Below are 27,500 nucleotides of genomic sequence, written 5' to 3'. Positions count from 1 at the left end.
TGGCTCATTCTGCTCACACCTGAGTGAATCCCGTCCCCCTACTCAACTTTCTCCCCTCTGTCTCCCTTGCTTTGTCCCTTCTCCCTTCTTCATGTCCTCTTCCTGCCCTTGAATCTATACAGTGACACCAGTAGAACAGGCACCATTTTTAAATCATCCTCTGGCCCCTTCCAGTCCAGGTCGTGCCATCGGTTGCTAGCTCCGTTCATGGGTGAGTGTTTTCTGACTGTATGTAGTTATTAAAAAGTGTTTATGCCCTACTATTGTTACTGCTCATCTACAGCTTTGAAGTTCTACTGTATACATTGTCTGCTTGTCGGGTGTTCTTAACTCAGCCCTGAAACATATCCCATTAGTGGTTTCATTGAGCATTCTCAAGATCAGCTTGATTTTAATCTCTCTATTTAGTAAACTGTATTCAGTTATTTTAAAGTGCTTAGCCCCAAATATGTATGCCACTTAGCTACAGCTTTGAAGAACTGCTGCATATATTGACTGCTTGTCGGGCATTCTTTACTCAGCCCTGAACCATATACCTTCAGCAATTTTCTGAGGGTTCCCAGGATCAGCCTGCATAATATCATATCAGCAGCCTTCCTGCAGTTCCCCTGCCTGCCACATACCAAGTCCTGCAGGCCCTCCTGGATCGTATGCAAAACCGATCTATCAGAGCATTCTCAGGCTGGGTATGCAATTCTAACCCACATAGAGGCCAACTTTTATTTTCAGTAACAGCTTTTCTTTTCAGAATGTTCATAGGCTCGTTACTTTAGTAAAAAGAAAAACAAAACTATAGTGGCCAATTTACTGCTTTGCTTTATCTCCAGAGATACCTTGTTACCAAGACTGACTGGTCTAGCCAGAAACGTATATTGAAGTCTCTCTACTGTAAGTCCATATACTGGTATATGATATTCCTCTATATGTTGTTATTTGACTTTAGTTTTTTTCTTTAATTGTTGTGCCATTCCCACCTCTTTTGGAGCGTTGCAACTGCTTTCTACATGAAATGCTAAACTGGAAATGCTCAACCAGTGTTTTTGCGACTAAGCTTACCAGTTGTAGATAAGTTCAAGCCTCAAAGCAGCTATTGTACTTGTTCTGCTAAATCCAAGGTGTTTCCCTGATAGAAAAGGTTGTCTGCCAATTTTAATGTGTGCACTGAACCCATTCACCTACAGTTAAATAGACTAGTTTAAGGTCCTATACTTTATACTGTAATTGGACATTTTTTTAAATACTTACCACATACTCCTGCCTCATTTAAAGTGTCACAACTGCTCTGCTCTTGAAACGTATAACCTGCTTAGATATGAATTAACGTGCCTCACTAATTTGAACTGTTTCATGCTGTGGTATGTCTATGCTTAAACTTCGAGTGCTACAATTATTAAGAGAGAGGATAGGATTTATTGAGCAGTTTGGATGTTCTATTTATGCCTATTTCTGAACGACTGTATTTATTTTAACTGTAACTGCTTCCTCATGCATTGTTACATTCTAAACTGTTGGGTAACCTGTATACTTTAATGTACATGTTTTATTGAAGTAGGAAAGATGCCCTACTCTGTATTTAAATACAGTCATTTGGTATATGTGTATTACTCAGTACTGCTTTGTTTTTGTTCAATGCAATGCACTGTCTATAGTCCAAGTTTAAAGTGCTGCTGTACTGAGGTTCCTTCTGTTCCAAATTAATTTAATGTAATTATCCCTATTCTCCTTCCTAGTCTTCCCATACTCAAATACTTCCTACAAACACACACCCTCACTACATACCACCCCTAGGCTACCCCCTTGCTGCATAAACTATACTACCCCATTGTAGTCCTTTCCCTCATAATGGCTGTTTCTCTGTCTTCATAATACTAATAATACCTTTTGTTCCTTACAGCTCACTAGTAATACATTCAAACTACCGCAGGCATCCTACTTCATGCTACATAGTACCCTGGCTTCCCTACCTGCAAGAACTATCTCAGGGATCGTGCGGTGCATTTGGAAACTGTCTTGCCTCCCCACAAGAACCAAAATATCAGACAAGTGTATGTACCATACTGCATAGCCATTTTGTGCCTCTGGTTGATGTTTTTGACCTGGCGTGCGCTAGCCAGCAGCCCAGCACCAACCCAACTTCTCTTGGCTGCGTAGACTTCATCCCTTCCTATCCTCCCAGTGCTGCTCTAAATATCTGCAATTACCCAGTTTGGTCAGCAGGTGGCAGCATACATCCATTAACTACCTTCTACTTCAATCTTTATGCTTAGAACTTTTTTAATTAAATCTCCAGCTGCCTATTTTACCTCTTCACCCCTGTGAATTCTATGCTTTCATTCCACCATTAGACTCAGTGCCCTGCCCCATCTCCTGTGGCTACTTACCTTGAGTTTCCACTCCTACCCTCACTGATTGTTTTTCGTAGCCCAAGCCTTCAGTCCTCACTCTTCCTTCTCGGCTCATCCTGCTCCATTTGCCCTATGGGCTCACTCCACTCCCCTACCCAACCCCCAAATTCCACCCACCCCCAGGCCTTCAACATTTATACCACATTAACCACACCCATTCCACCTCATCCATTTAGCTTTAATCTTTCCCCACCCCTTACTTCTCAGCTCCACCCCCTACCACCTCATAACATCTAGCCTAACCCTTTCACATCTGTACCACACTCCATTCATATCAATCACTCATCCCAACTCAAACCCTAAACTACAACTATGCTTATAAGATCATCCTCACTTGTAACCCATCTACTACTACTACTTAGTTTAACCTATTTTACCTACCTCACCGAACCCCTTAACACTACTCACTCCCCCTACTTTCACACAACCAGTTCAATCCCCAAACAACACCTACACTCTTCTACCTTCCTAAGCCCTCATCTATACTTCTGCAACCTCTCCCTACTCTTCCCCTACAAACTCTTTCCCACCTTCAAGTTTACTATTCTAACCCTAACTAGCACTACTTATACAAAATATACAACCCTGAAACTATACACAAAACATTCCAATCATCTCAATTTCCATATTCACCAACTTATCACCACCCTTCTCTCCAGTGATATACACTCAACCCTGGTCCCTCTTCCACCAACTCCTCAACCACCCCCCCTTACACCCCTTCATTTGTAAAAACTCTCTCCTTCTCAGCATTAAATGCTCAAAGTATATGTAATAAAATCCCTAACCTTCATGCCTGGCTTCTCCATAACCATCCCAACATACTGTCAATCTCCGAAACTTGGCTGAAACCCTCCATAAAAGATTCTGAAATAACTCCCCCCCAACTACAATATCATCAGGAAAGACAGAACTCACAAAAAAGGAGGCAGAGTTGCTCTACTCTATTCCTCTTCCCTTTCAGTTACTCCATATTCTAAGCCCATGCCACCATTTGCCAACTGTTGAATTACTTCTAGCCCTAGCCACTTAAACAAGCATAAATCCATATGCTTAGCCTCCCTCTACATCCCTCCTGGTGACAATACACCTATTCTCGAAGATATACTCTCCTGGCTCTCCACCAACATAACAAATGAGACTTTTATCCTAGGCGATGTTAATATTAACTGGTCCTCCATTCAATGCCCAACAAACCCCTAAATATAAACCTTTACAACTTCCATTAGCTCATCAACTTCATAACCAGGCCATCAAAGGAGTACTCCTCTGGAAGCACCCTTGACTGGATTCTAGTATCACACCCACACCTTATCTCCAGTAGTGGTACCGTCCCTGACACCTTCAGTGACCACTTTCCCTCTTTCGTTCACCATCAATCTCCCTCCCTACAACTGCCACATACAACCATCTCGATGCGCTCCTTAAAAAATTTCAACCCCAACACCTTTTCTGACTTACTGAAACAATTCAACTGGAGTCCTCTAAATACTCTACCCCTAAATAAAGCTGTCACTTATTTTAATACAACATTTCTAAAGTTATTAGATAACTCTGCCCCCCTGAGAACTAAAAGAATTAAGAGTCCCCTGGCTAACCAAAGATACCTTAGCTGTCATGCATCTCTGTGATAAAGCCTTGAAGCACCATTATAAAAACAAAACCCCAGCCACCCTAAATAAATACAAACTACTCCGTAACAGAGTAAAAAAGCTCATCACTTCCAACCGCAAATCCTACTATACCACTCTCCAAAATAATCACAAGACTAACCCAAAAAAATTCTGGGATAGTATCTTTACCCTCTTCAACCCCGGCAGGAAGGAAAATCCATGCCCTGATTATAATACTTCCGATACCAACCTGTCCTCCCAATTTAACAACTTTTTTATTGACTCCATAACCAAATTAACGTCATCCTTCACAAATAACTCCACACACCTAGCTACAATTCCCACTATCCCCCCCTCCTCAGGTACTTCCACCTCCTACCTTCCTCTCTTCTCTCTCAAACCCATCCCTGTATCAACTATAAAAAAACTCCTTCTAAAATTAAAACCATGCTCTAATGCCCCTGATAATATCCCTTCCTTCTTCCTAAAGACAGCTGCTGAAGCCATTGCCTTCCCCATCTGTATTCTTATAAACCGGTCAATCCAAGAAGGCTATGTACCCCAAATTTGGAAAAAAGCCTACATTATTCCCCTCCACAAAGGTGGAAACAATAATAACATCTCCAATTTTAGACCTATCACCATCTTATCTCCCATCTCTAAACTTCTTGAAAAATGTATCCACATACAATTATTACCCTACTTCATCGACAATCACCTACTAACCCCCACACAACATGGATTCAGACCTGGTCACAGCACTACTACCACACTTCTATCCTTCCTCAAAACTGTGAATAAAGCCAGTGACTCCAGCTGTATTGTTTCCACCCTCGTCCTGGACCTTTCTAAGGCCTTCAATACCATCTTCCACCCCCTTCTTCTAACCAAACTCTCTAATCTAAACCTACCACCCTCTTTTATCAACTGGTTTACCAAGTTACCTTTCCGGCAGGCAACAAGCTATCAAATGGAAGAAATCCACTTCCCCATTCCTCAACACTGCCACTGGTGTACCCCAGGGTTCTATATTAGGTCCCCTACTGTTCAACATTTTTATTAATGACTTCTATCACACTATCCCTAATGCTAAAATCGTCCAATATGCAGATGATTCAACAATTATCTGTGCTGCTAGCTCCTTTCCCACCCTCATAAAACTAACCCAAGACGCCTTCTCAACCACTGAACAATGGATGCTTGATAACCATCTGGCACTCAATGCTTCAAAAACCAAACTCATGATATTCACCCCGTCCAAAAGCACAACTATCAACATAAATTCATTCTCCATAACTAGTCACAACAACACTTCCCTTGAAATTGTTTCCAGCATTAAACTGTTAGGAGTTCTCATTGATAATCAGCTTAAATTTGATACTCATATGCAAACAAACATTAAAAAAACACACCAAAAACCTGGTATGTTCTATCGCCATATTCGCTTCCTCACCCTTTCCACTAGATTCCTCCTGTCTACCACATATCTCATCCCTTCTCTCCTTTGTGGTGCCCCACTCCTAACCAATCTACAATCCTCTATTAAAACAAAACTCTCCTCCTGCTATAACAAAATCGCCAAATTCACCACTGGGCACAGATCCTCCTCCCATCACTGTACTGCCCTCCACAAACTAAATTGACTAGAGCTTCCCAACTGCCTTATCTACACCCAACTAATTCATGCTCATAAGCTCATTTTCAAGCCCTCCCTCTGCCCCTCCCTTGCCTCAACCTTCACTATGCACCTACCTAGCAGACCCCTAAGAACCAACACTCAGAACCTGATTGAACTCCACAAACCTGCCCGTCCAGCAGGCAAACTCTTACTCTCTTTTTCCCTAGCCCATCTCTGGAATTCCCTTCCACCTCATATTCGCAACACCTGCAGCCTCCTCACCTTTAAAACTCTCCTCCACTCACACTTAACATCTCTCTGGGAATGCTCATGTTGCTATCCTGCATAACATCCCCAGCTACTACCTTACCCCCTTAGCCTACAATCACATCTCCCCTATGAGAACAAACTTATTATAAATAACTTCTTAAGTTTAATTCATTTGTACATATCTACTCACTATTGTCTTTGATGTAACATCTATTTTAGCAAGTATAGAGACTAAAAATTGTAAACCCATGTGAATTGTTACATATTGTTCTGCTTTTACTTCTAACTGTATTAATATTTACTTTGGCTTATATGTATTCTTCTTGTACTTTAACAAACTGTTTTTTTTATATATTGTATCTATGGAGCTTTTCTCCCCAGGACTCCATTGCAAATGGGCTCATTCGGCCCAATGGACCATCCTGCAAACAAACTTCAAATATATATCTATCTATATATATATATATATATATATATATATATATATATATATATATATATATATATATTTAGTTATTTATTTACATTTGTTGACCGGGAGAGTCCGACTGGACACAGGTCTGTTTTCAGCAGAGGCCCGTGGAGAAAAGCTCCACATTATTATTTGCATTATACAGTTAAAAAATCATAGCATTTAAATATAGAAATTAGTCCAGTTAAGGATGCAAGACAAGAAGAAAACAGATGTAAAACAGCTGCAGAGCATAGTACAATTTTAAAATATGGTGACATATACTATACATGGTTAAAATGTAGTTGAGATTCATCAGTGAACAATTGATACAAACTGTTTTTGAGTTACATAACAGCCATTAGCAATTGTTGCTACAAGAAGTTAGTATTATGTGGTAGGTAGCTGGGAACATGAGTAGCCAAGCTTGCTAAGAGTAGGTTGTTGATAGGGGGCTGAGAGAGGTAGTGGGTGGGGGGAGTGAATGGTATTAGAGGGGGGTTGCAAGGGCATATCTGGTAAGTTTTGAAGTGTGATTTTAGTAAGGATTTAAAGTGGGTGCAAGAAGTTACAGAGGTAATTGAGGATGGGAGGGAGTTCAGAGTTTGGCTATAGTGCAGGAGAATAATGCTTCTCCAGCAGAGTTAATGGCTCTTGTGACCTGTAGGAGGTTTTTGTGGCTGGATCTTAGTGGTCTCATGGTTATGTAGGGTTGGAGTAGATTCTGGAGGGATGGGACTTTTAGTGGTTGGTTTATTAGTTTGTGGGCAAGTGTGAGTTGGTACCATTGAAGGAGGTGGGGGAGCTCTAGCCAGCCCAGTTCTGCTAGTGAGAGACAGTGGTGAGTATGGTAGGAAGCTCCTGTGGCGAATTTGGCAATTTTGTTGTAGCAGGTTTCAAGCTTATTTAGATCACATTGTCTAAGGTTAGTAAATATTGGAGAGGCATAGAGTAGCGTAGAGATAAGATAACAATTTGCTACCAAAATTTTAGCTGCTTTGGTAAGTAGTTGCTGATTTCTATATAATGCTCCTAGTTTTTTGTGCACTTTTTTAATGGTCATGGAAATGTGAATGTCAAAGTTCAGTTTATTGTTTATTTCTACTCCTAGTAATTTGGTGTGTTCTGTAGGATGGATGGTGGTGTTGTCTTTTGCTGTGATGTTAAAGTGAGAGCTGTCTAGGGTAAGTTTGTTGGGTTGGAATTTTAGTAATTTAGTTTTGTTTGGGTTTTGTAATAGCTGGGCATCGGTTAACCAAGTTTCAATAGAAGAAAATGCTTCCTGTGTGCTTCTGCTGTGGCTAGATTATTGGTGAAAATAGAGAAGAGTAGGGATCCCAGGATGGACCCTTGGGAACCCCTATGGAGACTGGTAGTTGAGGGGATAGATTATCCTGCCAAACAACTGCTTGTTGGCAGTCAGATAAGTAACTCTGAAACCAGTTGATGACTGGTTGAGAGAAGGATAGATTATTGAGAAGAGAGATGAGTTGTTTGTGTGGGACCATGTCGAAAGCTTTAGAGAGATCTAGGAAGGTAACTGAGGAGAGATAGCCTGCATTTTTATTTTTTAGGATAGTGTTAGAGAAAGAGAGTAAGGCGGTGGTGGTGCTATGGTTACATCGGAAACCGTGTTGTGTGTTGGAGCGGAGGTTGTTAGCAAACAGGTGATCAGAGACTTGAGAATGAATGCATCTCTCTAGGATTTTGGAGAGTGGCGAGAGAATAGCTATGGGGCGGTAATTGGTTAGATCTGTGGAGGGGCCTCCTTTGTGTAGGGGAATTGTGTGTGAGACTTTCCATATTGCAAAACATACCTTTCTGACAGAGATCTGTTAATCAAGAGTGATATGGGGTAGGCTAGAGCGTCAGCTGCAAGTTGAATGTATTCACCTGGAAGGTTGTCTGCTGCTAATCTGGTGGTTTTAAGTTTAGTTAGTAGTTGTTTTATTTTGGAGGTAGGAACAGGAGAGAAAGAGAAGCTAGTTGGGAGATTGTTAATTCTAGTTGATGGTGTGGGTTTATGGGGGGGGGGGTTGTGTTGTCTAACTAGTGGTAGTACAGTTTGTGTGAAGTGATTGTTGAAAGAGGTAGCAATATTTTTGGAGCAGTAAGTTAAGTTAGGAGTGGGTGTACTTACTTTACCTGGATGGAGGATGGAGTTTATTGAGGACCAGAATTTTTTGTGGTTATGTTGGGAGGAGGTAAGGGCAGACTGGTAGTATTGGATTTTGTCCTGTTTTATAAGCTTTTTGGGAAGGGGCAAACTAATGTCTGTGATGGAGTGCTTTACTTAAAAATAGAAATTAAACAAGGGCTAGCAATTAATTTTGTCTGGAGGGTAAAACATACTTTTTGTATATTTTGAAAACAACACTCAATTCAAGGTTGCCTGGTTCTGTTAAAGAGCACTGCAGGGCAATAGATCGAACTTGGCTTGTTGGGGATCCAGGGAAAGTAGAATTAAAAGGAGAAGCTGGGAAGAAAAATAATCAATATTAATATAAAATACAGCAACTGTTAAGAAAAAAAACAAAAAAAAAAACAAAGCTGTTAACGGAGGAGTGGAAAGAAAAGAAACACTAGGTAATCTATACACAGATAAATACCTCAATTTGTGATAATGTGAAAATTAAGACAAGATGTCAGTTATCACATTCAACAGATTAATGTAGTTGCAGATATATAGGAATACTGATACCAATTAATTGGTATAACACATTCTAAACCAATAGGTGAGAAAATGTACACACTAATAACTAGGCATTTCTAAAAATGCAAAAGTGAGCAACAAAGAAATAATATTCTAACAATAAATGCTCTGCACAAGTAAAGCTCTAACAAGTCTATATATATATATATATATATATATATATATATATATATATATATATATATATATATATATATATATATATATATATATATATATATATATGTCTATATATATATATATGTGTGTGTGTGTGTGTGTGTGCCACATACTGATAGATAAGGGTAATTATGTCTGATGCAGATAGAGAGAGACAGGTGCGTATACATAGTTACCTGTATGCACAGAGATATTTTCACATATCAATTCTTTAGGCAGATGAGGCATCAGACATGGGCTGAAATTAACTAAGTGTATGAGCATGCCCAGTGGGAGTGTCAGTACTTACAAGGTGACTCCAGGCCAGACCTACCTGTACTAAAGTCCGGGATTTTGTGTGCTACAGCCAGTTGGTTGCTGCACCTGATTCAGCAGTCCAGCACCTCCCTGATATTTTGTCCAAGGGATTCCCCGGCTGTGTGCTGAACGTAATATATGACTCTTACCTAGCGACTGTACAGATTGTAATAGACTGTACAGAGTTTTGCATGACATGTATGGTACTTTTTACATAGCATTGTGATTTTGTGATACATCAGTGGCAAATCATTATAAATTGACGTTAGAAAATGATGCCAGATGTTTGATTTACTGACTCCATACACACCAGGAACCCCATACTACTGCAAAACCTGTTATTCTCTGCACTTTCTACATTTGTCTTGCCAGTAGTTAATCCTTCTCCATATATTTGGGCCTTTGTCCCACTCCTGTTTGTGGCTTTGTCCAGATTTCCTGGCCTACATGGTTGTAGGTATGATGTGCCTGGGGTACAAAATTTAACACCACACACAGGTTTACAGTCTTCACACCTCTGACTGCACATGTTTTGCAGGATGTCCAGTGTTCCACTCTATATGTCTGTTCTGTGCCTCAGACAGTTGTGTTTTTCTGGTAATATAGTACTAAATGGAGCCCAGTGAATTGTTGTAAGTACTGCCACAGTTAAATGATGGCCTTTACATTCTGCTGCTACTCTGACTTATTACAACCTGCTGTTATACTAGCCACCTTCTAGGTTACTCAGAGCATGTATAATGTCTGTAAGTTTGTCCTTCTGTCCCTTCATTGTCTCTGGCTTTGTCCAGCTTTCTTGTAGTACTAGATTATCACATATTGACAGTCTGTGGGACTCGTACCATAGGAGGACCTCACAATCAAAAGTTGTAGGTGCAGCCAGCTTCGAACCCTGAACACCATCAGCCATGCTAATATACTTAGCCCACTGAGCCACACCAGCCACCTGAAAATGAGGTTTAGTTCCTCACACTATCAACAGCAGACAGACATACACTTTGACCCCCTGCATATTGTGGAAATAGAACATGTAGCTAGGTTGTTTGGGGCAGCCCTGGAATTGTGTGGTCTGCTGCTATATCCTTGCAAACATACTGTTACTGCAGTTGTATGGGAACACTGCTGTGTTGGGGGCAGTGGACTCTAACATTGACAGCTGTTCGTCTGTCCTATGACCCTGCTGTTTGACATTTTCCTTGCATACTGCAGTGGGTTTTGCTGCCTTGTGGTGAATGCATATCATGGGACAGCCAGTATTGGACAGAGTACATGTTGTCCTACATAGCTGTTAGTTCTCTGCATGTAGCCCACTCTATTCCCTTGCATACATGCAGCAGGTACATACATATGCTACCATAGTCTGATACCCAATACATTTGTTGTATAAGAGAGTGACGGACCTTGTGAATGCAGCAGTTGAGATAACAGTGCTTCCGGGCTGACTCTGTCTGATGCAGGCAGTACACAGTCAATACATGGTAAGGTACAGGTTGTGTGGTGTGGCTGGCATCCTTTTTACTATGTAGGTGAGTCTGAATAATGTGTTATTCCCTAGGACCCTAGGTTGTCAGTGCATGTGCTATGCGTTGCCTCTTTGCCAAGGCCAGGGCAGCATACTGGGCATGCCTACATCTGCCTACAGAGACAGTCTCAGGGAGGTTCCTCCTCAGAGTCTCCCTGTGGGTGTGGCTGTGGTGACCTTGGCCCTGGTAGGGGGATGTGTGTCCCTTCCCTGTGATGATCCTGCCACAGCTGTTTCTGCAGGATCATATTGTGTAGCATGTCACATACTGTGAACATCTGTGCACAAATGGCTGGAGAGCACTGCCGGCTCTACCAGATATATTGAGCCACCAGAACCGTGACTTGAGCAGCCCAAACACATGCTCTGTGATGTTCCTAGTTTGTGCATGTGCCTTATTATGGCATCTTTGGTAGGTATGTGTGCATTTCTGATGGGTGTCATCATCCATGGTTCCAGTGCATAGCCAGCATCCCCCAGTAGATGTCTATATGGTTTGTCCCACCTGGCAAGCATCTGGTACAGCTGTGATGCATGCCAGATATGGGAGTTATGATAACTGCCAGGGCTGCTGGTACACACATTCATGATAATGCCCTGGTAGTTGATAGAGTGATTCCCATTCTGGTTGACGTAGACTCTGACCTCCTCACTGGGCAGTACTTTAATGTGTACATGAGTGTAGTCTATGGCACCCAGAACCTCAGTGTAATGTGCTACATGGTAGAAGAGATGCATACTGCTGGCCCTTTCCTCAGGGGTGTAGGGTAAATAAATGTGCTCACTGGCATGTGTTTATATGGCAGCCAGGAATTGGTGGAGTACCCTGAATGCAGATGCCTGTGAGACCCCCATCATGTCCTCAGTTGGTCTTTGAAAAGTACCTGTAGCTAGTTTTCTAAGGGCTATACATACCTTTGTTTCCACTGGAATGGGTTCCCCTCTGTTGGCTGTGGGTCTGAATTGAGGATGGCAGAGCTCGGTGAGTTCTTGTAGTATGTCCCTGTTCACCCTATAGCAATCTACAATCTCCAGCTCATGTAGCTCCTGGAATGTTACCCTGGGCAGAACAGTCTTCTCCTTCTCAGTCTAGGCCTATTCTCAATGGCAGCATCAGGACTGACCTCCACTGACCTCCACGTCTAGCACATACAGATGTAGCAGAGCAGCAACCACCCCTAGCATTCTGTCAGTTAAAATTCCCAAGTCAGTACTCCAGATTGCAGTGTATATGCATACTTTATAGTGCTCTGATGCAGATGCAGCCTGTGAGTTTGGATAACTATGATGCATTCCACCTGCCAGATACATCATTGAGGGGTTTGAATGGCCCAGTGTAAGTGGAACAGGGGTTATCAGTAATTTATACATGACTGGCTTTCCCTGGCAATTTCCTGTTTTTGTTTTTTAACTGCTTTCCTTGCTAAGCATTGTGGCATAGCTCACAAACCCGTGTCACTGGTATAAACACTGCTCAGCAGTCTGGACACACTCCCATGCAAGGGCATGCTTAGCATAGCTCAAACTAGCTAAAACATGCAACCTGCTGCTAAACAAAGCTTAGAAGCACTGGACACACACCTTTGCTTAGTTGAGTGGTGTGCCACGCAAATGGGTGCCTCTGAGCTCCAATCTGCTTAAACATATAGTGACACATCCCCTTTTGATGTAAGCTAGCTCTTCCGTGGACACAACATGATTTTGGGACTACACAGATTTTTATCTGTGGACACAGCAGCCCATTTTTGCTGTTCAGTAACCCCAGCTCATTTGCATACAGATCAGTGCACACATAGGTTCATAGGTAGGTACTAGACTATCTGCCCAAAGGAATTTATAAGCCTAGCCAGAATGTGTTGGCTTTCGCCGCCCCCTTAGATTAGTTCCCTGTGCCTCTGTCCAGCAGAGCCACTAAAGTGATCCCCGGGGTAAACTTTCTGTTTCCCATCCACTCGTCAAGGTTTCTCTTGAAGAGTGCTAGCGAAGAGCTCTGCCTAATGTAGATTGCAATCTTGTTCCAAAGCATGGGAAGTCTCTGTGACAGGAATCTATCCCTCCAGTACATCCTATTTATTGCTGTGGCTGGAGTTTCTTCAGTCGAGCTGCATAGACCATCTGTTTTAGGCCAGTGATCCTCTTGGTGAACTACTTCTGTGGTCTTTCCAGCGTTGCAGGTGTCTTGTAAGATACATCCCAAATGGGGTGTTGTACTCTATGATGGGTCTGATGATCAATGAGTAGAGGGGCACAATGACCTCTTTTGATCTGGATGCGAACCCTTTTGTGATAAGGTGGGTCACGTAGAAGGATTTTCTAACCACTTTAGCAATGTGATTATCAAAGGATAGTTTACTATCTACTAAGGTCCCCAGATCCCTCATTATGTCTTCCGTATTTAGGGGACTACCACCTATGTGGTAGTTTGTAGGCACTTTGTTTTTTCCAAAGGGGATGACTATGCACTTTTTGGCATTTAGCTTGAGGCTATGATTTTGACACCAGGTATCCGTCTCAGTGAGAGCCTTTTGGAGGATGTCTGTATCAGCCAGAGAGTCAATTGTAGCCCCTAGTTTGCAGTCATCTGCGAACTTGGTCAGCCATAGTCCTCCTGTGCTTGCCTGTACCTCTGAGAAGTATATGCTGAACAGGAGGGGTCCTAGGACTGAGCCCTGGGGAATGCCACTTGTAACTGGTTTAGAGTAAGACCTAGTTCCCGCAACTCTTACCATGTGGGTTCTATCCATGAGCCAGTTGGCAACCCATCTTGTGATGTAGGGGTTTATGTTCAGGCTGGTGAGCTTGTCTATAATACCAGAATGGGGAATGGTGTCAAAGGCCTTTGCGAGGTCTAGGTAGGCTGTGTGTACAACCTTTCCCTCATCTATAGCCTTTGTAACTGTCTCAATGAAGTCCACCAGGTTTAGGAGGCATGATCTGCCCTTACCAAAGCTGAAATGGATAGGGTCCAGTGTTTGGAGGTTCTCAATGTCTCTGTTAATGAGTTGCAGACCAAGCTAGTCAGGCTTATAGGGTGATAGTTCCTGGGGTCTGTTGTAGCTCCACCTTTGTGGAGCAGAATAACTGTTGCTATGCTCCACTCTATGGGTATGTAACCTGTGGAGAGGCTGAGTTTGAACAGTGTGTTTAGGTGAGGGGTTAGTTCATCTTTGAGCTCATGTAGGACGCAGCCTGGGACGCCATCCAGTCCCATTGATGCTGTGTTTTTGGCTTTGGATAGGGCTGTTTTAACCTGAGTGTCTGTGATTTCAGGAGCTCTACATTCTTCTGGTATGGTTATGGGCCCTTTTGGGGGTGAGAGGGAGTGAAGTTTGCACTGAACCTGTCTGCCAGGATGTTGGCAATACTGGTCGGTCCAGTGTATTTTGTACCATTCTGCACTAACTCCAAGCAGATCTGAGCATTGCCACTTAGATTCGTGACATAGCTAAATAATGCCTTGTGGTTATCTTTGGAGTCCTTGGCAATTTTTCTTTCGAAACTCACCTTGGATGATTTTATGAGGGAATCATAGTTTCTTGCTGATACTGATCAGGGATGTCTTCCCTTTTTGGGATTTTACTCTTTTCTGTACTAGTTTCCTCCTTCTATTGTATAGCTTGATTATGGCAGGAGTCCACCAGACTGGTTTCTTTTTCTTGGAGGAGTGAGTCTTGGTTTTGCTTGGGATAGCACGATCCATGCATTCTTGTAGGTGCCAGTAGAATGCATTAATAAAGGATTGTGCAGCTTGGACAATGTTATCCTTTAGCATGGGGGCTTTGAAACTTTCCACCTCAGTCTTAAGTAACGTGAAGTTTGCTTTTGAAAAGTTTTCCACGGTGGTTTCCTTATCTGGGGGTGGGGGCAGAATGTGGATATCCAAAGTGATTTGTTTATGGTCAGATCTAACCAGTGAGAGGTTGACCTCTGATGTGGAGCATCGGTCGCCCATGTTGGTGATGACCAGGTCCAATATGTTGTCACCTCTGGTGGGAGTGTTGACCAGTTGATCCAGGGCATTTGAGTTTATAAATTCTAGGAAATGTTGGGCAAGGGAGTTAATACTTGAGTAGTTCTCCCAATTAATGTTTGGGTAATTGAACTCACCCAATATTAGGGTGTTTGGTAGGACCTTTATATTTCCCAGTGTTTCCAGAAATGTGGAATGGGGGTCCTGGGACATGGTGGGTGATCTGTAACAAGCTACAATTTGAATTGCAGTTTTGCTCATTGTTAGTTGCATGTGGATGATCTCTGAAGCATCGTGCTGTGCCACTAACCTGGAGGTGTGGGTATCCTTGATGAATATGGATACGCCCCCGCCTTTTGTATTTCGGTTCGGGTTCTGTGGCCAAAGTGTATGGTATGAGTTGTAGCCTGGTAGTACTGAGGTGCTCTCTGGAGCCTTAAACCAGGTTTCTGTTACTGCACATATATCAAATTTCTCCATACTGAGGAGTGCCTCGACTGCGTGCATTTTGAGGTTTAGACTTCTGGCATTGAGTAGCTTTACCCTAAGTTTTCTGTTACTTGTGCTATTTATGGCGGTGGATTTGTCTTTTGAACCATGCCTAAAAAAGGCACTATGGGGGGTGGCAAGAGCCTTGGCCAGTATTGAAAAGCCTAAGGGTGACAGGTTCAAGCCATCTCTAGCGAAGCAGCATGGCTTGTTGAGCATGTCATTCCCAGGCAGACACCAGAAACTTAGCCAATTGTTGAAATTGATAATTTTTTCTTTATATTGTGGTATCATTCTTGGTGAGAGCAGGATGCTACTCAGGGTCAGGGTAATACCGGCCTAGGCTACAAGATCAGCGAGCTCTTCCATGTCTCTTTTCATGTAGTCCAGGGAGGTACGGCTCAGGTCATTCACACCAACATGGACAATGACAGAGTTGTATTTGTACTTTTTCTGGAGTGACCTGAGTGCTTGTGTTATGTGGCAAATACTGGCACCCAACAGGCAGCTAACAGTAACCTTCTCCTTATTCAGCCTAGTGAGTGGGACGTCAGTGTGCCTGACTATAGAGTCACCTATTACTAGTATGTTGGGTATGTTATTTTGCCTTAAGGGCTGTGCTTGCATGGCACACTGGTTTTGTGAAGTATGTGTTTCATGATTTGTGTTGGGGGGTGGAGATTGCTTGGATGTCCTCTTTAGAGGTCTCTGTTGCTTTTGCAGATTTTTATTTAGAGCCTCCAAGTATGTTTTCATGTATTTATGTGTGTTTTTTGCCGGTGCTGGTTTAATGGGTCTATGTGAGACTGGTGGTGTGATGCAAGTATATCCCTTCTCCTTTTGACTGTCTGATCCAGCCTTGGGTTGAGAGAGCTTAGCCTCCAGTTTGGCTGTATAATTGCATCTCTCACATGTATTAGTGTTTGGTGGTAGGAGGAGAGGGTTGTCTGTGTACATGAGGCAGTTGTAACATTGCCTCAAAATGCCCAGATTCACCAGTTGGACTGGAGAGTATGCCTGAAACTGCCCTTTGGACATGCCTGGATAGGTACAGTGAACTGTTTTACTGAATGGCTGGTAAGGTTGAATAGAGAGCCTTGTCCTTCTGTACAGTATAGGAGGGTCTAGTACTAGGGTTTACAAGTGCTTGCTATGAGTTTTGAGCAAGTGTCGGGCTGAGAAATGAATAGCTTGAGTGCTTAAGTTGAAAGTTTGTCTAGTTCCAAGAGAAAAATTGAAGAGGAGACTTTGTGGAGCTGGGAATAGTTATAACCTACCTAACCGCGCAGCATGGCATGCAAAGCCGGACAAATGTGGTATTTATGGCAGGGAAATGAAAGAGATAGAAATTAGCCCAAAATGGCCAATAAACTACTAATTTCTAGACTGAAACCACTCCTCCAGGGACAGATAGGCTGCTCAAAGCTCCCCTCTCTCACAGGTGAACAGAGAAACTTCCTTCTATCCAAGTAAGCTATGGGCAAACACAAAGATTTGTAACACAGCCCTGAATTCAGCACTTAACCTGAAAACTGGACTATACTAGCTTAGAAAGGTGGGTACCAAGTATATATTTTTTTCAGAAAATAAAGCAGATACAATCAAAAAAACTCTTTAAATGCACAGAAAAGGATACTTATTGTTATATATCTTAGATCAGAGTTGTAGTCAATGTCCCTAGTAATAAAGTAGGAAGAATCACAAATACAGTAAAAGCAGATGAATAGAATGCAATATATATATATATATATATATATATATATATATATATATATATATATATATATATATATATATATATATAAAAAACAATAGAAAACAAACAACTGATTTAAACAAGTTACCCAATTAACCAGAAAAAAGCACAAAACTGAGCACTGCTTCAGCAGTCTTCAAACAGACAAGTTCTAACTGCTCACTCCAGCTGCTAGGGTGCCGGGGAACCTTCTCCAAAAAACAGATGGCCTAGGTCAGTGCTCAAGTTATACAAACAAAGCTAGATTCAGCAGGCCTGAATTTGGTCTATGCTGCAGCAACAAGGCGCACCAATTTCAGAAAGAAACAGTTCAAATAAGCAGGCACAATAAGCCTGTGACCAGAAATTCCCATCTCAGAAGGGCAGAATCCAGCCTCCCACAAGAGTGCAGACCATACTTTCTTAATGTAAAAAAACTGGCCCAAAGCCCAAGTGCTTAAACCAGAACTAATACACTTTAGAACAGACACTAAGCCTTCAATCAGCAACTCCAAGCTCAGAAGGATGTAAGCTTCCTGTCCTGCCACAGCAGTGCAGACCACAAACCTTCCTAATGTGAAACAACTAATCTAAAGCCCAAGTGCGTAATCCAAAGGCTTAGAATAGCAGTTACAATTTAATCGGCTACTAACAAGCAATAATAAATGCAGCAGAATAAATGCTATTAAGTACTTTTAAGAACAGGCAGCAAGAGCAAAATAAGTAATAAAGTAGGAAGAAACACAAACACTGTAAGCAGATGAATAAAGTGCAAAAAAATTATTTTTTCTCTCTGTATTAGGTAGAATGGGCTAAATACACTAGACTGGGAGGAGTGTCACAGATCAAATATACAGTAGGGGCGGGCAATTGCAAAGCCACCAAGTATAGAAAGAAAACACTAATAGGGAGGGCAGGGTGAGGGAAAAATCAAATAACACTTTCAACATAGATCAGAAGCCAGCAAATATTATCGATCTAAGTCAATCAAACAAAAGCAATTGGGATACTGTAGAACTTTGGAAAGAAGTGCCAAAAATATACTTATCAATTTATATTTTGAGTTGTTTCAGTAGCACTCTCAGTCAGAACTCAATTAGATTCAAGCAATGAATGCGATACGTCACTATAGCAGGGCCTGCTTCCTTAGCAACCACTGAAATCTACCATTGTACATACTCCATGCAGGACCCTATACTGCATTATTCTCACACATTTCTTATTTTTAGTTTTTAAACTTTTTTTTTTTGCATAACGGCACGTTTTTTGCACTGCAGCACACCACGCAAACATAATATGGGTATTAAAAAATAACTTATTACATTATTTTGCATTATGTTTTGGACACACAGAGTATAGTTTTGTAAATACCTGTACCTACTATGCAATTTCTGACCTTCTAAATGGCCTTTTATAACCCCTGGTCCATTTTTACATTCTTGTACATGGAGAATTTCCATGTACACTTTGATTACCAACACAGGGGTCTGCACAACTGCTAATCTGCTTGCTGGATCCCTCCAACACCCTCATTTGCATGCAATTCACCTGCTTATGAGGTGATTTGCATGCCACAGACATTTCCGTGTCTGCATGTTCGTGCACTCCCCTCTACTCTGTTTACTGGATCACACGAATGCTTACTTCTGTGTAAGCTGCGTGCCACTATGCCTACACGGAAAATCACTCCATGTAGGCTTTATTGAATTCCCCCAATAATTTTCACTTTTTTCTAAATATCTCAACAAACAAGTAACATAGACAGAACTCCTTAGCCTCATATGAAAGCTCTCAGCTAGAGAATAAAATGCTGCAGACAGTATGTGTGTAACTTGGGTGGTTGCTGAGATATTGTAAGTTGTTTACAAAATATTACAAAAGTAATAGTTACTGTGTTTACTGTGACTTATAAAATTTGGTTTAATACCTAGAACCTAAAGTATACTACCACTATAAAATAGTTTCTACTGAAGAGTTTGCCATTTACACTTCTTTCATAACTCAACTTTCATAAAATCAAAAACGACAGCTCCATGGATCCTGACAAGATCCAAGTATGTGCTGAGAAATGTGATGTCACACCTAGCAAAATCCAACCATCAACTCTTCAACCTGGATATCTCTATTGGTTATATCCCCAATGTGCGTGGAAGTTATGGTGCCTTCCATAAAGGGACTTCTTCTGACCTTGGGATTTGATGGCCTATTAATCTCATTAGCATTTTTAAAGCTATGTAATTAGTGCTGAAAAAAATACTAACACTTTATTTCACTGCTAGCAATGGAAACTTTTAGGATCTTTAAATCATATACTTTTGAGTGTAATGTTACAATGTACAACATATTTTATTTAACTTGCTATGTGTAAGACAATCAAAATGGGATTCAGAGATAGTGATCCATGTGACATTGTTCTAGGAACAGGGATACTCTAGCAAACCATGAAGAAAATAGAACAATAAACTAGTCTCTCACAGAGCTGATATTTTTTTATCATTATGTTTTCTTTTCAGGCTTTAACAAAAGTCGTGACGCTACAAGAACCAAACAAAGGTTTATCCTATCTGTATTTGGTGAAAACTCCTAAAATGAGGAAACTTGCATTGTTCAGTGGGATTATGTGGTAAGCTGTAAAAGTCAATGTTCTGCTGTCTAAAAACATAAGCACTGTCATTCATAATGGAGATCTGTGCCAATATTCTGATGTGCTGTGTGCTTTGCATATCATCAGCTGACTTACCAAGGACTCGGGAACATAAGCTGTTTATTTTTAAAGTGCAAGAGGTAGAAGTAGAAACAAAAGTAATATGCATATTACATAATGAATTCAGAGTTAACATAGATCATCCCATTATGCCACTGCATTCTACTGTAATATTTTGACAGAAGCCGGAGAGTCTTTTTGGTACATTCCATTTGCATTGTGTTGTCAATGTCCACCCCCATAACTCCCTGTCCCCACCACCCCTCTTCAGAAAAACAGTATACTGAGATAAAGGGGGAGGCATTCACCTTTAAAAGCTGAACTAATTAAATGAACTGTTGCTTGCCTTGTTAAAAAAAATCGAAATAAGTCACTCCTTTTATTATATTGGAGCCCTTGGCATGCAATATAGCTGCAACAACAGTACATACAGAAATTAATGATTATGGAGGGCACTAATTACTGTGCAATAATATTATGTGATATTCTGAAACTGGAGTTATACAAAGATCAATGTTCTACATAATTGCCAAAGATTCATTAAAGCAGTTGATCAACCTACATGAAATCAAACACAACTGGAAATTACATTAAACAGATTACTTCTAGATGCACGCTGCAAATAAGGGAGTAAAGTACAGCCATTCCTTTATTCATTCATTTATTAATTTATTTATTTATGTATTTATTTATTTATTCATTACTTTATTTATTCCTAGCTGTTTATTCCTACCTGACTAGTTTTTGTTAGGAAACACATTCCTTCAGGAAGTATATCTGCCTGCATTTTACATTCTATGGGAAATAGGGTACTTTCTTAAGGCTGCATATTATATCATGAGCAGGTCATTCAGCACTAATTTTTAAGCTTTAAAACACATATTGTTAACCAAGTAAAAATATGAAATAAAATAAAATAACCTTCAAGACAGGAAAACACAGAAGTACATTTTAAAAGGTACCTTTATATATACATATTTACTTACTTGCTGACTAACATATTTTCTATTTTTTTCTTTTGGTAATCAGGTTGTCCAGTGGGTCAAGACTAGTTTCAATAGAAGCTCCATGTGGAAAGCTCTGTAATAACTGTTTGAGATAAGGAAGAAAAGAAGTATATATACACATGTCTCCTTTAATCTCTGCTTTTCTCCGTAGCATCTCCTTCCTCTTTTTCCCATCGATAGTTATTCTCTCATACTGCCTCTTTTCTCTTATTCTTAGCTATCTCTGTCTCAGTTTGCTATCTTTACCTTATTGTCTAGTCACAGTCAGCTCATTAATACCTCATAAATGTTGTAGAAACACATTGTGTAAACCAGTTTTTAAAATGCAAAGTTATGTAATCTAACTACCTAATCTTGTGATCAGATTTTTTCCAAGAATTTGGTATGACATTCGAGCACCCTTCTGCATTTCCTTTCGTTTACACGACTTGCTGTTGTTCTGGCAGTCATTTTCTTCAGACAGTAAAAAAGGAACATTAGAGTGGAAGAAGGTTTGTTTCAGTTCACTGTCATCTAAACTATGAATCAATAAAGAGAGACCAGGAAGTGTAGTAGATGAATTACACATAAAATTAATTAGGTAGCTTCAAATCACTTTCCTGAGTTTTATTTTGTGTTCTTTGTAGAAATCTTTAGACAAAGTTGAAAGAAAGTATTAAAAGTTCTACAGCTGGCTTTCATCTTAAGAACAGTAAATTATGGATTCCTGTGGCTTATCTAATAAACTGGACTTCTCCCGTTTAAACTTGCTCTCACCAATGACTTATTTTACAGTAAGAAAGTAACCTTTTCCTTTTGTGTGTTTCTCCCAATGCACGTATTTTTCATTGTCTGTATACTTGTTTGTGTCTTTCGGCTTTTCCCGGTTAGGGGTCGCCACAGCGGAACTCCGGTCCACTAATGATTGGCAGTAAATTTTTTACATGCCGAGTTTGCCAGCTCTGACGCACAACCTTCAATGAAGGTACGCCCATTCACGCATGTCTCCACACAGAAGATGCTCTAGCTGAGAATCGAACGGCACAACACCTTAATGTGAGGCGACAACGGTACCGCAGCACCACCACCACAGTTTCATTGTCTGTATACTATGTGTGGGAATTTTGTCTGGCCATTTCACAAACAGGAACTGCGGTTCTTTATTTCTTTTACAAGTCCTCACATGTATTAGAAGGATGCATTATAAGTAGAATAAAATAGGAAAGAATGAGAGACATGCTATAGACAGCTGCAGACTTTAAAAGAGGTAGAGCTGAATACAAGCACAATAAAGGACAAAGAAAACAGAAATGGGCATTTATAGAAAAGGACTGACAGTCAGAAAACGGTCATATTTTGTTGCAGCCAGAGGAACTGTAATAGTATATGTCTGTATGTATGTATTAAAAAAACTCAAAAAGAAAAAAATCTAGCAAAGCTAGACTTTCCACTGAGGGATACCTTAAACCTTTTGTATCAGAGGCAAAAATGGGATATATGCAAATTACCCCTTAAGAATATCAGGTGTTTCATCTAAATGGCAATTCTGAATGTCCATGACTTTTTCTTTTACTTTTACCTTTGTCTATTTAATAACAATTTCAGGCCAATAAAGCCAAACCCCTCTAGCTGTGAACATGCATGTTTCTGCCTTCTTATGGCATCATCAACACAGCAATAGAGGAATGTTTAACTTTTGAAAACACAGGGTTGTTGTACCCAACTGATATCCATAAACATTAGAGTGTTTACAAAATATTCCAGCTAACAAACTAAAACAAAACACTAAAACAATGAGTAAATATGTCACTCAGGAAAACCAACTGGTTAAAAAATACAAAAAGAAAAATTTAGCAAAACTAGACTTTCCAAGTGACCTTTTTACTCATTGTTTTAGTTTGTTATTTGGGATATTTTGTAGACACCCTAATATTTATGGATATCAGTTGGGTATGACAATCCTGTGTTTCCAAAAGTCAATGCAATACAATATGTGGGTGCATAAGTGTGCACACCCTTAACATGATGGTTTGTTGCATCAACTGTTAAGTGTACTACAGCAGTCACTATTCCTGGAAGGGGTATACTACCATGGCCCATCTGCACTTGCCAGTATTTGATCAGTCTGCCCTACAAATGTCCCCCAACTCTGCATGTTTGCAAGGTCAACTCATGTGCACAGCCCTTGGAGGTCACACAGTGCTGTCACTATTGCTGTGGAGTCAGGGTTATGTCTGCCACAATTCATGACCTTGACGTTGTGCAGATATAGCCATTCTTAGTGAGCTTTGGATGTCTGCTTCAGTTCACTGTTGTGTTTCAGGACGATACCCCCTCCCCATCCTCAGCCTTTTTGCAGATGTTTGACAACTATGGGCTACACATGTGTGTCATTTTCAGCATCCCAAATTCTGAACACCATGTGTACCTGACTAGTCCCTGCTAATAAATGGCAAACATAGAGTTGTACACTGGCACCAGCAAGGTACAGATGGGAATGGTGGCCCTGAGGTAGGGTGAGGTGTTGCTTGTGCAGCACATGTATCTTAATTGATACTGTCTGTAGGTTTCCATCTTGGTCTTGGTACACCACATGCCTTTGGGGGACTTTTGATGTTCTGCATATGCTATCTGAAGAGAGCAGTGGCTGATGTTTCCTGTGGAACAACTGTCCATTCTTATTACCCTAACCCATGGGCTACACTTATGCAGAGTCCAGGCAATTGTCGACACAGGTACTGCACAGCCAGTACTTTCTAGACATTCCTGCAACTCCCTCAGTGTTGTGGCATGTTACTAGGCAGCCTGCATGACCAGTTTGCAACATGTGTTATCAGTCTTGGATGGCCATCTGTTTATTTTCTACATTAATCTTGTCCCATACTTCCTTGCCAAATACATGACTGTCAGCACTGTTTGTCATGGTATATACAATGGTGAGGTAAGGCTATATGTCCCACTCCTGCATGCCACCTGTTGGGTATGGGATCCATTCCATAGCTTGTAAGATGTGTGCAAGCCATGGCTGCCTCTGTTGCAGGTAAGTGGGCACATTTGATGGACAAACATCTTGGACAGCAGAACATTTCTTGGTGTGACATTGAGGACCTGTACTTGCCGGAAGGTCCATACTCATGAAGAGTGCATGCTGTCAGTACCACAAAAGCTGCTTCCACAATATGTTATTTGGAGTGTATGCACACATATGCTTTCCAGTGTTTGTTAAGGTATGTATTCCCCATATTTGCTGTTCTAACATAGGATTCCATATTACACATTCATTGCTCATGTTAGGACCACATTACAGGTTGTAAGGGTTGTGGAATGTGGTATTGTGATATGCTGTTGTGTAGATCTGTAACAGTTGCCATTGTAATAGTGTTATATGCACTGTTGTAGCAATGTATAAGGGTGATGTTTCAGACATTTCCCTACTGTAGGGCATTTGCCCCACCATTATGTTCATCTCTGTGCACACATCTTGCAATGATAGGTCGTTAGTTATTTTGCAGGACTCTTACATACCATTCAGATATGTCACCATGGTGACCACTGTGCTGCAGTGCAGTTAACAGCAATAATAAGTGAACATGTACAGCATGCATTATGGGTAGGTGTGTTAAATGTGTGCATGGCAAATACCATGGCCATAACATGGCCGGTGTATTGGCAAACCTGAACAAACAACACCATACTCACCAGCTACAGGCTGCTGCCCCAGAGGTATACCAGAGGGACCTACATAGTTGTGTGAGAGATGTGATGTCAGTAGCCACATCTGTGGCATTGGTACAGGGTGGGAGCAGCATTACAGTACATCAACAGTACAAACCCACAATACTACAAATTATGCACATCTGTTTATTACTACAAAGCAGCAACAGACCATATAAATTTTATCTCACATATGCATGATTAAACTCTACAGATGCAGATGGATAAGCAACAGTGGTCTACTGATGTGCTCTGTGGCCTTACCTGCACACTCCTCATCCATTGTGTGGATATCACCCACCTCCAAAATTGCCTCCACAGGGTCTTGTGTTTGTGGGCGGGCAGGTGCCCCAAGGCTGGCAAGGAGCTCCTCAGCATGTGTAGGGAGGGCTGGATAGCATGACCCCCCCATGTGGCTATCAGGTCCCTCCTAACTGCAGCAGCATGCTGACGGGCATGGCGGAGTAGGTCAGTGCACCGATGTTGGACCTGCTCATAACTGCGGTTATGCAGGCTGACATCGTTTACCCTGTGGACAAGCTCTTTCCACAGGGCGGTCCTCTCCTGCAGATCATGGGCTGTATGTCCAAACAGGGCATGGTAGTGCTGCACCAGGTGGTGTATAATCACCTCATTCTCCTGGGGGGAGTAAACTGGCAAGTGCTCCCGTGACATGGTGCCTGAAAGACATAAAGAGGAAAAAAGGTCTGAGGACCTCATACTGTAAGGATATAATAGTTGTTACTACACATCTCTGTCCCCCCCACCATATCTGCAACAATAATCTGAACACATAACTCAACGGGTATGTTTACAGCAAACCTACTGTTGGGACATATATTGTGTTGTACAACAATTTGTGCAATGTGTTTCTAGTCATGTTCCATGTTGAAACACTATCATTGGTGGCCTGTTGTGAACAAAGTCACCTGCATGCCATTGTAAGGGCCACTATGGTTCCATATATGCATGTGTTCTGTTTGCTATGTGACTGCTCCAAATCTGGTGTTTTGTGTTAATGGGGATATCTATGCATGCTGTTAGACATAATCCTGGAATGTGTGGACTATCACTATGCACATATGTTCTATAACTGTGACAAAATAGCATGTTTGGGAAAACAGTTTTCAGCAGAACCACCTCTCTTACCTCATCTGGCCATGTTACCAGGCCACAGCACATCTTGGACCCACCCTAGGACCTCATCATCTGATGGGCCTGCACTACCTTTGGGTGGAACCACCTCAGGGGATGGTGTTTGTCCACCCCTGGGAGCACACATAGACAGGATCCTGTCACCTGAAGCGAAGTCCAGGGTCTGGTGCATAGGGAGCTCCACAGAGACATGGGGGATGTGCCACACTAGCTTGAGGCCCTCAGTACACAATCACAGGGTTCGCATGCTCCTCCTGCTCAGCCCCCACCCCAGGCACCTTCAAGGCCATGAAGGTGCAGTTGTGACTGCCAATTGGTGGGGACCTTGGTCCCATTGTTTCCATATGGGGGCTCATGGGCTTCCACATTCCAAACATCACTCCCCATCCAAGGTGTTTACCCACCACATGTGTCATATACCGCCCCTGTATGCTGTCTTGTCTGTCTTCCAACTTAACCTACCTCCCCAAATATACCTACTATCCTTTCCCAACATACCAATCCCACCTTCACAATCAAGGGCAATGTGTTCCCAACATGGATTTCACACCAGACATAACTGTCCATTTTGCACCCGCTTACTACTGTATATATATGTGTGTGTGTATAGATATGTGTGATGTTCTCTCACACATATCGTGCAGCACTGACATTCAACAGTAGGGGAAAAGTATATATATATATATATATATATATATATATATATATATATATATATATATACATACACACATATGCACACGCACACACACACACACACACACACACACACACACACACACACACACACACACACACACATATATTTATATATATATATATATATATATATGTATATATATATATATATATACATATATATATATATATATATATATATATATATATATATATATATACATACACACACACACACACACACACACACACACACACACACACACACACACACACATGCACACACACACACACACACACACACACACACACACACACACATATATATATATATATATATATATATATATATATATATATATATATATATATATAGATATGGGGTGCATTTAAACATCAGGTCCAAACTCTCTAACTCTCCTTCCTCCACAGCTGCACTGTTCTGCCTTGCTACAAAACAGGAAGATGTCACATGTGGATACAGCCTAACATTAGGGGGGTATATATAAAGACAGATTGTAGGTAAGCCTATTACACACCTATGGCATTTGTGCATGCTACATTTCATGTTAACATGACTGCTCTGCAGGTGGTGGAGTCTGAAACTCATGTTTTTATCATAACGGCATTACTTCCACCACCAGCTATTTGCCACACTAATAAACATGGTTTGAGGTACAGAACACACACTATGATGGCTTACATCTTGTCATTCAGTGCTGATCTGCACAGTTGACAGGTATGGGCCACTGCCCACAGGGCCAGACGTTATGTACATAGCAGTTGTTCAGCAGGACATCATTACAACAACTCCTGATGGCACATATAAATTTTTCAACATCATGTATCCCATAATTATAGACCAAGTACTACATTCAATTATATGCATATATGTTTCACATACCTGTTGTAGTATTGTCCTCTCTTCTAAGTACACTTTTGTGTCCCCTGTTTTATATAGGTTTGGTTTGTAGTTTTAGCTGGTTTAGATATATATTTGTTCCTGTTTGTTTATCTCTCT

General features: G+C 41.2%; 1 protein-coding gene across 1 annotated transcript in view; it reads left to right on the top strand.

Moving 5' to 3' along the window:
- The window catches only part of LOC122813297 (solute carrier family 22 member 7-like), a 1,073,907-nt gene that overhangs the window by 757,387 nt on the left and 289,020 nt on the right, over positions 1-27,500 (top strand). The window contains exon 6 of the mRNA XM_044085933.1: positions 19,756-19,865. Within this exon, the coding sequence (XP_043941868.1) occupies positions 19,756-19,865 (110 nt within the window). The remainder of the gene's footprint in view (positions 1-19,755; positions 19,866-27,500) is intronic.

The sequence above is a fragment of the Protopterus annectens genome, chromosome 1.part0 (genome assembly GCF_019279795.1).
Source record: "Protopterus annectens isolate FY-2018-M chromosome 1.part0, PAN1.0, whole genome shotgun sequence".
In the NCBI taxonomy this organism is placed as follows: domain Eukaryota; kingdom Metazoa; phylum Chordata; order Ceratodontiformes; family Protopteridae; genus Protopterus; species Protopterus annectens.
This window is presented reverse-complemented; position numbering and strand designations above follow the sequence as displayed.